This window comes from Lagenorhynchus albirostris, chromosome 10, assembly GCF_949774975.1.
Source record: "Lagenorhynchus albirostris chromosome 10, mLagAlb1.1, whole genome shotgun sequence".
NCBI classification, from domain to species: Eukaryota; Metazoa; Chordata; class Mammalia; order Artiodactyla; family Delphinidae; genus Lagenorhynchus; species Lagenorhynchus albirostris.
In genome coordinates, this window is record NC_083104.1 from 94,440,925 (window position 1) to 94,453,899 (window position 12,975).

General features: G+C 49.6%; 1 protein-coding gene across 1 annotated transcript in view; it reads left to right on the plus strand.

Annotated features, from left to right (window-relative positions):
- Positions 1–794: 794 nt before the first annotated feature.
- GFOD1 (Gfo/Idh/MocA-like oxidoreductase domain containing 1) overlaps positions 795–12,975 on the plus strand; it is a 96,292-nt gene continuing 84,111 nt past the window's right edge. The window contains exon 1 of the mRNA XM_060163670.1: positions 795–1,743. Within this exon, the coding sequence (XP_060019653.1) occupies positions 1,491–1,743 (253 nt within the window). The 5' untranslated portion in view covers positions 795–1,490. The remainder of the gene's footprint in view (positions 1,744–12,975) is intronic.

The following is a 12,975-nucleotide window of genomic DNA, read 5'->3' on the forward strand; positions in this document are numbered from 1 at the left end:
AAAGTCTAGGCGCGTGCCGACCTCCCGGGGAAGGAGAGCTTAGCAAGACAACACCGTCTGGTGTGAAGGCGGCTGGACGGTGCGTGCGCGGCCAGAGAGGGTGGCGCACGATTGGAGGCTCTCTTAGAAGGACAGGGGAGAACTCCCCCGCTCGCCACCCAAACTCTGGAGCCTGGATTCCGATCCCAGGCCTGTTGCTTACCTGTTACGCGACCATGCGCAAGTCCCTGAAGCTTCCCAGGACTCAGTTACATCATCGGTTATATGGGTTTCCTAAACTTAAGGTTGGTGTGAGGAATAAGGGAGAATGCGAGGAATAAGGGAGAATGCAAGGAAAGCTTCTTTAGCGTGATGTCCGGCACGGAGGAAACGCTCTCGGAGCGGAGGTGGTAATTACCCGCTGCTCACACCTGGCCGCGTGCCCCGGCCTTCTCAGGGCCCGGGCGCCCGCTACTCTCTTGCAAGGCACAGATGACTAGCCTATTAGGGCGCGCCCTGACTCGATAGATGTATTGGCTTGTTTGGGGCGGGGCTTGGAATGAGGCGAGGGGAAGAAGGAGGTGGTGGACAGCGAAGAAAGGGAAGACGCGAAGGGCAGGAGGCGAGCTAGGTGGGGCGGGGAAGGAGCCGGGCGTGTTCTGGGCCCGGGCGCAGCGCGCACCCCGAGCCCGCGGCGGCGGGGGCGGGGGCGGTGCGCGGCGGCCAATGGCGCGCGGCGCTGCGGCGGGGGCGGGGCAGGAACCCCCGGCCGCTGACAGCCAAACTCGCCAACTCCGCCCTCCCGCGGGATCCCGGAGCCCTAGCCTGCCCCCGGGCCGAGGCCGCCCGAGCCGCGCGGCGAGCGAACATGGCAGCAGAATGAGAAGGCTGGCCCCAGGTCGTGGCCGCCGCCGCCGCGCTGCAGCTCCATATCCACGCCCGGCGCCCTCCGAGCCTCCAGCTTAGCCGGCCTCCTGCTGGTCGCCAGTGCATTTCATTCGGAGCAGCGGGCGGGGAGGAAGGGGACCCCCGCAGCCCGGCCGGTCCGGTCTGTGGCAGTGTGTCGAGGCTCCTGCGTGCGACTCGCAGGCTGCGGAAACGACGCGGGGGAGAGCCGGTCCCGGCTGCGGCGGCACGGGCGCGGGGATGAGCCGGCCATGGAGCGACCTCGGCGGGGCGCACGCAGCCGGCCCGCGCTGTGGCGGGGACGCCGCCTGAGCCCGGGTTCCGCGGGGCTTCGGGGCCGCAGGCGCGCCGCGGGGGGTCCCTGCCGACGCCTCCGGGAAGGACTGGAGCCCCGCGTGGCGGACACTGCAGCAGTCACCGTACTGAGGCGCCCGAGCCTGCTCCGCCTGCGGCTCCGTGCGCTCTGGGCACCCGGGCGCCTGGCCCGGTGCACGGCGGCTGGCGCACCGCGGCGAGCCGGCTGCGGGACTGGCTAGAGGGCTGTGCGTGCGCGTGTTCGACCGGAGATCCGAGCTGAAAGCAGAACCAGGCGGGCCTGAGCAGCCATGCTTCCCGGGGTGGGCGTGTTCGGCACCAGCCTCACGGCCCGTGTCATCATCCCGCTGCTGAAAGACGAGGGCTTCGCGGTGAAGGCGCTCTGGGGCCGCACGCAGGAGGAAGCGGAGGAGCTGGCCAAGGAGATGAGCGTCCCCTTCTACACCAGCCGCATTGACGAGGTGCTGCTGCATCAGGACGTGGACTTGGTGTGCATCAACCTGCCGCCGCCCCTCACCAGGCAGATCGCAGTCAAGACCTTGGGTGAGCGACCCCTCCCCCTCCGCCACCCCATCCCCAGCCTCGCTCCTTTCATCCCCTGCTTCTTTTCTCCTCTTGCCCTCTCTTCATCCCGGAAGCTTACATGGCATCTACGCCGACCCGGGCACCTGAGATCCCACATCCCACTCGGAGCTTTCTCCTTCCTTATCCCTGGCCTTCCCCACACCTACGCTTCCCTTCTCCCTTCTGGCACCACCCGGGCGCGCTTTCACACGCGCGTGGCGCCCAGGCTGCAGGAGGCGCGTGTGTTCCGGGGAAGTCGACCAGGCTGAGGAAATTCTTAAGATTGGGGACGGGCTGCTCTGAGGGAGACAAAACTAAGTCGCCGGCTGAGTGTGCAGTGCCCGAGTGTGTGCGTGCGTGCGTGCGCGCCTGCGAGAGGCGAGTGCGCGCCCAGGAACGCCGGAATAAAGGGCCCACACGTGTCTCGGGTTTTCCTGGGGGCAATCGACTGCCTGACAGTCAGCAGCTGTGGCGCCCTGCTAGGATAGTTTCTTTCTTCCTGCTGGGAGTTAGTTTAGTGGGAGATTATAGAGATGTGACAGTTAGCTGGAATTATTTCCTCTTCGCTGAAAGCAAGGATGGTGAGAGTGGTTGGATGGGGGCGGGGGATCTATTAGGACGTCTTCGTGGCGGGTGGTGGTGGTCATAGGTTAGTAAAGGTTAATCTGATAAAAGCAGAGGGAGTTAACTTTCGAGTGCGGCAGCCCGAGAATTGTCTTCCGCGCAGATTTGGAGTAGGATCTTAGAATTTTAGGGGATGAGCGCAGTAGTTCCAGAGGCACGGATGCTTTGTGTGGGGAAAGGCCCCATGCTGCCAGTTTCACGTGGAAGCATGCAATAGTCCCACCTTAATTCCCCGCAGGAGTAGTTCCTAGGCCTGGTGACAGGCAGGTTGGGGGTGAGCTTACCAGCCTTCACCGTCGGGTTCCCCCACCTTACCCAGGCCGACTGGACCATCTCAGGGCAGAGTATCAGAGTCCCTGCCGTGCCAAGAGGAAGAAGTGCATGTTTTTTTGTCCATCAGCAGTCCTCACACGAACCAGGAAGGCTGCTCACTCCTTAGGTCCCGAAAAAATGTTATTGCCCACCCTTGAAAGTTGGAATTTTTTGTTGGCCAGGAAAGAGACAAAGCTTAGAAGGCAAAAGAGTTAGAAGGCAAGAACTGGGAAGGAACAGAAACCAAGGGTAATTTATGCAATCTTGGAAAGAATGTTTTATTTTTAAAAACAGGCCTGGATTTAGGGTAGGTGACATGTACATATATTTTAATTCTATCTTCCGAGAATTATGACCAGAATGTAGAACTCTTTCTCCCTAGAAAACCACTTTCATCAGGCCATTCCATTCTGTTGTTGACTCGGATGGGACATCTGAAGATTCCTAAGGAGACCGTCCAAGGCTGTCCGTTTTCATGTTAATTTTATTAAGCTTCTGACCTTTGTTGCCTGTTTTCTTTGGCCTTGAATGGAATGTCATTAGGTTCTGGCCAATATTTCTCTTCTGTTTGATCGAATATATACGTTGGGTAGCTTACGTCTGTGCTCACAGTGGATCTGTGCATATTCAGTAAATGATCACCATCTTATAGCATAAATCTAGGAGGGCAATTCATGTAAGATGGGTCCGTCTCGAGCCCCGTCTCTGCTAGAGGGCTTACGACCTATCACATCAGAAAGACCTTGTTGTCACATCCCCCCGCCTCACTGCCCTCCCCCTCCCATCCCCACCCCAGCACAGCCCTCCAGGTCAGACCCGCAGAGCAGCCCTAGAGAATGTCTTCTGGAGGGTGGCAACTTGGGAAGCAGGGATGTTCCTGTTTTCTGACCATCTCTGGTACTTTAGCCATGAAAGCATTTGGGGGCTCTGCCTTTGGGAAGTGGCACAAATTATACATTACTGGATACTTCTGTTCTTATTTTCAAAAACCCCTATGATTATTTTTTTTTCCTTGACAAGACTGAGGTGGGTTACCTTTTCAAAACCAAGGGTCAGGCGTAAGAAATAGCCTTGGTTTAATCATCATGACTGAGGAATAGGGGTTTGTTCATATTTTTGTGCTAAGTCTTGGGCTTTTTACTTTTCTTTTAATTCCTGATTTCACAGGTGATCAGACTACCTGATTCTCAGGTAGTCTGTGCTTGTAGGAAACGCGGAGGCTTTGGGTTTACATGTGGCTGGACCGTAGGCTTGTTCCAGGGCTTCATCTTCAGTGGAAAATCCCCAGACATGGCTCTTCTTCCCATTGTACCTGCGAGTACCCGGTGGGGTGGTCATCTTGGTGTGCTGTCACAGTTAGAGGTTCAACACATACGACACAGGAAGTGAGAAACCCCGAACAGTTATTGGGCCGGTCTGGCCGTTGGAGGTTTGTAGATATTAGTGGTTGCCTAATGTTGAAACAAGCCAACCTTGACTAGTCCTGGCCTTGTCGTCCTGTCCTCCTTTGAGTTGCTTGCCCGGCAGTGGTGAGAGATCTGTGGCCCTGGATCCATTACTGGTCATGGGCCTGTCGAGGTGAGGGGCTGTGACCAGTATGGAGGCATAAAACTTGCAGTCAGTTGAATCACAACATCCTCCTTTGATTTCTAAAAATTTCCTCGAAGTCCCTTCCTAAGCGAACTAGGCATTTCTCGGTTGGAGAGACTTTTCTGCAATGTATAATCTCTGCAGCATCCAGGGCCGCCTCTTGGTATGTACCTACTGTGTGCAACGTGGTAAGTGCTCTATATGAAATGTTTCATTTCTTGACTAAAATAATCCTCGAAGGTAGCTGTTTGCCCCATCTTACAGATGAGGCTGGAGTTGAGTTGCTCAAGGACATGTGTCTCCCCCCAAGTCATTGCTTCCTCTCCCATCCCCTAAACTTGCTCCTTTTGCACTTACTTCTGTCAGAGAGTGGCAGCCCAGGTGAGATGGTTGGAGGGATCCTTTGCGGTGTGTCTACCCCACTCACGGAATCAGTTCCCAAATCTGGTTGATGCCAACCCCCCGTCCCTCTCGTATCTGTTCCCTCTTCTGCATCATTGCTTCCTCCGTAGAAGGCGCTAGGCCCTGACTGCATCTGAATTAGGCTGCAGTCTGCCCCTCGCCACCCTTGCCTCTGTCCGCCTTCCACTCTGCTGCCAGAATTACTTTGAAGAACTGCAGACCTGATCCCGTTACTGCTCCCCCATTTCATCACTTCTAGGCAAAGCCCCAGCTTCTCGCATGACAGGCAAGGCCTGGCCCCTGGCGAGCCTGCCCAGCCCCCCGTCCTGCCGGTGGTTCTGGAACCCCACGCGCTTCAGCTAAACCAAACTGCAGGTGTTTCCCGGAAAGGCCCTTGTTCCTTCATGTGTCCCTGCCTGTCAGGAGTACCCTTCTGCCTCGTGTGTGTGGTGGATGCCTGTTCATCCAGCCTCAGCCCCAGTGGTATCTCCTCCCGGAATCCTTCCCCTTCCTCCATCCCGCCCCCACCCATACCCTTCTGTAGTCTAAGCACTGCGTGCCCCCACCTTTTCTTGCACTTACTTTAATGCATTTGCTTAAAAAGTAGCTTTTATTTAGTTATTATCAATAGGTTATAGATGCACGTGGTACAAGTTTCAAGTGCTCTAACACACTTGAAATAGTACACAGTGAAGAGGAGGTGTTCCCCAGCCCCATCCTTCAACTGGAGGCAATCACAGTTATAAGTTTTGTTGTCTCCTTTGGATGACTTTTCTAAGTATGGACTGGTGAATATGTGTGTCGAGAATTTGAAAAATATTTTTCACACAATTAGTAACATCTTATACTCACTGTTATATACTTTGCTTTCACCATGCAACAATATGATCTTGAAAATGTGTGTATATATACACATAGATGTATATTTAAAACTCAGAAGGTAAAAGTATCCTCGCTCCTGTTTTTGGCTGCGTAGTATTTCACTGTATGGGATAAACCAAAGTTTACTTAAGCAGTTCCCTATTATTCAACATTTAGGTTGTTTCCAAACTTTTGTTTTATTTTATTTTTTTATACAGCAGGCTCTTATTATCTATTTTATACATATTAGTGTATATATGTCAATCCTAATCTCCCAGTTCATCCCACCACGTCCCCTCCCCCTTTCCCCGCTTGGTGTCCATACATTTGTTCTCTACATCCGTGTCTCTATTTATGCCTTGCAAACCAGTTCATCTGTGCCATTTTTCTAGAGTCCACATATATGTGTTAATATATGGTATTTGTTTCTCTCTTTCTGACTCACTTCACTGTGTACGACAGCCTCTAGGTCCATCCACGTCTCTACAAATGACCCGATTTTGTTCCTTTTTATGGCTGAGTAATATTCCATCGTATATATGTACCACATCTTCTTTATCCATTCGTCTGTCGATGGGCATTTAGGTGCTTCCATGACATGGCTATGGTAAATAGTGCTGCAATGAACATTGGGATGCATGTGTCTTTTTGAATTATGGTTTTCTCTGGGTATATGCCCAGTAGTGGGATTGCTGGGTCGTAAGGTAATTCTATTTTTAGTTTTTTAAGGAACCTCCATACTGTTCTCCATAGTGGCTGTATCAATTTACATTCCCACCAACAGTGTAAGAGGGTCCCCTTTTCTCCACACCCTCTCCAGCATTTGTTGTTTGTAGATTTTCTGATGATGCCCATTCTAACTGGTGTGAGGTGATACCTCATTGTAGTTTTGATTTGCTTTTCTCTAATAATTAGTGATGTTGAGCAGCTTTTCATGTGCTTCTTGGCCATCTGTATGTCTTCTTTGGAGAAATGTCTATTTAGGTCTTCTGCCCATTTTTTGACTTGGTTCTTTGTTTTTTTTTTAATATTGAGCTGCATGAGCTGTTTATATATTTTGGAGATTAATCCTTTGTCCGTTGATTCATTTGCAAGTATTTTCTCCTGTTTCCAACCTTTTGCTTATACCAACTTGTAATGAATAATCGAGAGCAGATGTCATCTTGCACACGCCAGTGTGCTCGTAGAATGACTACGTGAACTCTTTATCACAGTTGGCGATAATCTCTTTCATTTGTTTGCTTGTTCTTCTCTTTGTTATTTGTCTCCCCAGTTAGAATGTAAGTTCTTTGAGGGGGTAGAGCCTTTGTCTGCTTGGTTCACCCAGTTGCCTTATCTCCCCTGGACAGTGCCAGGCACTGAGTCACCTCATAGGCACACTATAAATATTTCTTGAATGCCAAACGAATGCTTTTCATCGAATGAATGAATGTTTGGCTTATCAAGAGGATGTGTCGATCAATACAGAGCATTTTTGTCCTGCGTGCAATAGCCCAGTACCTCTCAAACTTTAATTTGAGGTTGCATTACCTGGGGATCTTGTCAAAATGCAGATTCCAGGATGGGACCTGAGATTCAGAATTTCCATCCAGCTCCCAGGTGGTTTGGATGCTGCCACAGCCAGACACAGAGGCATGATGGCTCTCTGCCTTTGGGAAAAGAAGACATCCACGGCCTTGAGTCGTTCACCTGGCAGGGGAGCTGTGTTAAAATACCTGTTGCCTTTGTGTGTCATGTGGCGACATCTGTTTTCATGGTCCCTGCCCTGGTTTTTGGAGATAGTAGTGCAGGCTCCCTGGGGAAAGTCTCTCTGGGGGATGGATGGCGCTTTGGGGATAGTGAATAAGGCTGCAGAGTTTCATTGAGCCCTGACCTTGCTGCACACTGGTCTTGCCCCAACTTGTTTGGCATCATTAGCCGCAGACTGGGAGCGCTATGTCCTTTTCTGCCCTACTTCACAGTGTCAGCAAATTGCTCAAGGTTGAGAAGGGCTGCTGGGACAGGCCTGAGAGAGCGGGAAGGAAACGGGGCCGCACTGGTCATGGTTGCCACACTAGCAGAGATAGGGCTGCAGATAATGAAATTGTGTATTTGGACTTGACAGTCACCATCTGAAACTCCAGCAAACCCTGCATTTCCTGTTCTTCCTTCAAGTCTGTTCTCTATCTATGCCTGTCTGAAGACTAGTAAATGTGATTGCATTTTTCTCCAAGTTTCCGCCCCTGAACGTGGAGAGAAATGATTTCGCTCTACTGATTTGGTTTAGAGTTGAGGAAGCTCTGGGGCATTATGTAAATGACAGAAATGACTCTATTTACTGTTAGGAAAAGTCAAGCATCACCAGCCTCATTTTATCTAATTGAAATTAGGCTTGGGTGAGTGATTATTTTGTTGATGGTATCTGGCTTTGCAAACGTACAGTTCTGCAGAAGTTTATATTGGAGCAGGGAGAAGCCAAATGAAGAAGTTGGACATTTTGATACCTGAAACTGGGAAAGAACAACAACAAAAGTGAGAGTAAATAGCATGTTTTTAGGGTTTCACTGAGAACGTAATATACAGGCAATTCGTTCTATATTTTGATTCAGGGAAATCATGGTCCAGCAAAGAGCATCATGATTTAAGATGTGGTGATACACAAAACTAACTGGGAAAACTTGGCAGTGTGGCACTGTGTGGCTTTGGGAGAGGTAATGTCCTTCCTGAGCCTCATTTTTTTCATCAATAAAATGGAGCTAAAGATACTGTCATATAGAGTTGATATGACAAGTAAAATGAGGGGGGTAGATAAAGACCTAGTCCACGGCCGCCCCTTAGCTGTCTGCATAGACTCAATAAATGTTAGTTCTCTTTCTTCCCACTGTGGTCAGGGATTTAGCCTATTCCAAACGGTGCTTCTGAAGATTTATTTTCCCTCATTTTTCTCATGAGACGATTCCTTTCTGCTAGACTCAGAAAATACAGTTAAATGTTTTTTTATTTTAAAAAGGAAATATGCACAAGCCAAGCTTCAGGTGCTGTCTTGGCTGAAAATCTAGTCCTTGCTTCACAGATACGTGATCTAGAAAGTGCCGATGGTGTTACCAGGAACACACCATCCTCCTGTGAAGCCTTATCGTCACCGTGGGAAGGATGCAGGGCTGTCTCATGGAACTCGGGGCAGGGATGTAGCTGGGTCTCAGTAGGTACCTGGAAACCATGAACTCCTGGAATTTTACCATTTTGTGCTCTGCTTCTCTCCGTGTGTCGCCTTCATCACCCATCTGTCTTTCGAGCAGCCTCCTCTGCTTCCTGGGCTCGTGTGATGGGCAGAACACTGTCCACATGTAGCTCCCAAACAGAAATATTACCGGTTCAGCCACCTGAAAAGTGCAGTCCTCGCCTTGCTCCCCACCCCAGGTGTCCCTGCTTGTGCCTGATGCTATCTCCCGGCTCAGTCTTTTTGGAGATTATCTCGCAATGTGGGGGACCACTCTCCTGGAGGGCAGTGGAGGTGGAGGGGTTGAGTGGTCATTCTGAGCTGGGCCACACTCCACGAAGGTGCTGATTATGAGAACATAGACTTGGGTGAAGACTTTACAGATGTAGACATTTCTTAATTACGTAGGTTCTTTACCTACTTTGTGAAATACACATTTGGCATTTTGCTGCTCTTCTAATGACCGTAGTAAAACAGCAGAGAGAAAAATATATGTCATGATGAGATGATGCCAACCTTGCTAGGATTATTAAATGTAGGGTGTGCATATGTTGAAAGTCGGTGATGGGAGAGCAGGTAAACGTGACCCACTCCATGGAGTTTAATGGTCGCCTGTAGGTTTGCAAGCCCTATTGAGTGCCACCTCCCGTGTGGCACATGCCAGCAGAGGACCACCAGGGGACAGAGACCCTTTGAGTTCAAGTATTAGCTTAGGACCTCTAAGGAGCTAGGAAAGACTGAGGTCCCGGAGGAAGAAGGATTTCTGCTTTCAGGCTGCTTTCCTGCTGGGAACTGCGACATCAGCTCTTCCCGGGTCTCCAGCCTGCTGGCCTGTCCTGCAAAGTGCCAATCCCCATCATGGCATGAGCCCCATCATGGCATGAGCCAATTCCTTAAAAGTAACCCCCCACCCCACGTATACATATCCTATTGGTTCTGTTTCTCTGGGGAATCCTGATGAGTACAGATTGTGGCTGGATCAATGCCACCTGGCCAGGCGAGCCGGGCCATGAGACACCCAGCAGACGTGTCACACAGACGTGGGCTTGGAGAGACTTGTTGGTGGAGAAGCAGCTCTGGGGAGCTCAGCTGATGGGTGTGGGCCCCTAGGAGAGCACTCACTGAACATCGTTCTCTAAGCCAGAAGATCTTGGGGGTGGGGGGTTCTTTTTATTTCAGACTCAAGCCAAAGGGAATGTTGGGAAGAGACTTGGCCACACGCACCATTGAGAGCCACGCTGACCCCTCGCCCTGATGGTTCTACACCTGTCAACAGGGCTTTGGGGGAGTTTGTCTGTCAGGTTTGGGCAAGTCTGGGATGCCTTGGGGTTTAGACTTTCCTTGAGAATTGTTAATGAGTATGAAAAAAAACATGGAAAAATGACTTTACATTAAAATGATATGAACCGTTTTTTAAATTTCCAATTTCCAACGATAATAGCCCTTAGGCTATTGAGATGCTCTTGTCATCAGCGTAATATCCATAAACTGAAACTGGAGTTTTGAAGCCCCAGATTAAGTTGCAGCTTTAGCATTGCTTTTTAGAAAAACAAACAAACGAAAACCCCAGCTTCACTGAGATATGATTTATATGCCTTAAAGTCACCCACTGTAAGTGATCTCATGATTTTCAGTAAACGTATATGATTGTGAAACTATCATCACAAAAAGGTTTAGAATACTTCCAACATCTCCAAAAGTTTCCTCATGCTTGTTTTTGGACAATTCCTGCTCCCACTCGTAGCCCCAGGCAAGCACTGACCTGCTTTCTGTTTCTAACATTTTGCCTTTCCTAGCAATTTTGTATAAATGGAGTTGTACAATATGTAGTCTTTTAAGTCTGGCTTCTTTCACCTAGCATGTTTTCGATGTTAGTCTGTGTTGTTGCATGTATAAGAAGTTTATTCTTTTTTTATTGCCAAGTGATATTCCATTGTATGGACAGAACACATTTTGTTGAACCGTTCACCATTCAGTGGGTATTTGTATTGTTTCCAGTTTTTAGCTATTGTGAATAATGCTGCTGTGAACATTTGCATACAGGTCTTTGGTAGACCCATGTTTTCATTTCTTTTGAACAGATATCTAGGAGTGAAATTGATGGGTTATATGGTATGTCTATTTAATTTTTTAAGAAACTGTCCGACTTTTCCAAAGCAGCTGTACCACTTCGTATTCCTACTTGCTAGGTAGGGAATTCTAATTTCTCTACATCATCACCCACACTCGATACTGTCAGTCTTCCTGCTTATAGCCATTATAGATAGTGCATAGGGGTATCTCATGATGATTTTGATTTGCATTTCCTAATGACTGATAATGTCGGGCACCTTTTCATGTGCTTATTAGCCAGTCATATATCTTCCTTGGTGAAATGTCTATTCAAATCTCTTGACCATTTTTAAATGGGGTTGTTTGTCATCTTGTTATTGAGTTAGTAGCAATGGTTTTACGATTTTGTTATGTTGTTAAGTTAGGGGTAGGTTTCTGGGGGCTTTGAAAGACTTCTCTCTGTTTTTGATTTTGGAACTAGATACAGCTGAACTAATTCTCCATCCCAAGTGAAATTAGCTTTGCCAGATATTCATTGGAATGGCTCACTATTTAAGAGAGCGAGACAGTCATGTGAACGGATGCTGACACTATCGCTCCCGCATTGCCCTGGGCCCTGATGAGATACAGAACACCCTTTGAGGGACATTCCCAATTTGAAGATTTTCAGAAGTGCTCTAGGACCTTTCAGTTACAGTTACTTATTTTGTCCAGTGTCTGGAGAGTGTTTCTCTCTCTCTCCTTTTTTCATTTATTTTTCTTTAATGTTCTTTAAAGATATGGCCTTTGTTCTTGAGAGAAGATAAGCGTACACAAGCACACAGCAGTGCAACAAAACGTGATTAAGTACAGTATGAATCGTTATACTGCAATGGCAGGAAGTGTTTGCTTAAGGCAGTTGAGTAACCCCAAAATATCAGTATTGGATTAAGGGTTGGCTACCCGGGCAGCCTGACAGTGCCAGTCTGTAAAGGGTGCCACAACAAAGAGGAAAAGTAGAGAAAATGTTTGAACAGAATTCTCTTCATAAAAGGTGCTGGGTGGGGCTTCCCTGGGGGCGCAGTGGTTGGGAGTCCGCCTGCCGATGCAGGGGACGCGGGTTCATGCCCCGGTCCGGGAAGATCCCACATGCCGCGGAGCGGCTGGGCCCGTGAGCCATGGCCGCTGAGCCTGCGCGTCCGGAGCCTGTGCTCCGCAACGGGAGAGGGCACAGCAGTGAGGGGCCCACGTACCGCAAAAGAAAAAAAAAAAAAAAAGTTCTGTGTGGATGGAATGGGAGATGCAACAGAGTGAGACTTGGAAGGGGCTTCCTCTGATAGGGGGTGAAGTATTGCCATGTTGTTCTCTAGAAGGGCTGGCCCAGGTTCATTGATGAGCTTTTGTTTTGATGAGGGAGGAGTTTGAGGTTAGAGCTAAAATGCACAGCGCCTGTGAGAAAAGGCCACACTGGTCCCCAGCGCCCATCCCCTCAGGCAGCCTGGGTCCCTGAGGAGGTGGCCTTGCAGATAATGGATGTTGCCTCAGAGCTGAGGACACAGGAATTCCTGAGGGCTGAAGGGTTTGGGAAGAACCTTTGGAGGAGGTGGGGCTCATATGGGACCAGCGGGTCGGATTTAAATAACTGAAAGGGAGTTGTAGAAGCCTCTGTGATGTAAAATCCTCTTCAGGGAACCACCTGGCTCTGTAGCAGCACTCAGGAAAAATTATGTTTCCTGTAGTCGACCACTGTAGGTCGTGCTCGGTTTCTGGTTTTGTGCTGTGTCGGATGGTGGGTGTCTTTCTGTTGTGTACACGGTCGAGGCCCTTGTGGTCCAAGGGGCAAGGCGGGCTGGGGCTGTGAGTCACCGTGTGAGAAGGGATGAAGGACTCTCCTTGGAGAAGGACACTCAGTGCATGAGAGGTGGACATGCTTGGCAGCATTAGGAGGTGAGAACTTGTGGAGATGACCAGGAAGCCACGGCAGAGGAGTCTGCCGCGTGGGCGATGGTTTTAGGGAACGGCCCCAGTGATGGCATGTATAGTTAGTTCTTGGCTTGGGACCCAGACTCAGTTAACAGGGCCTTGCTAGGTGAGCGCGCTGGCTAGGCTCTCAGAAGATCCCTACCCTTGACACTCTGCATATCCATTGCTGTATTTCATAAGGAAAAGTTCTTTCCTTTTCCAGGTTTCCA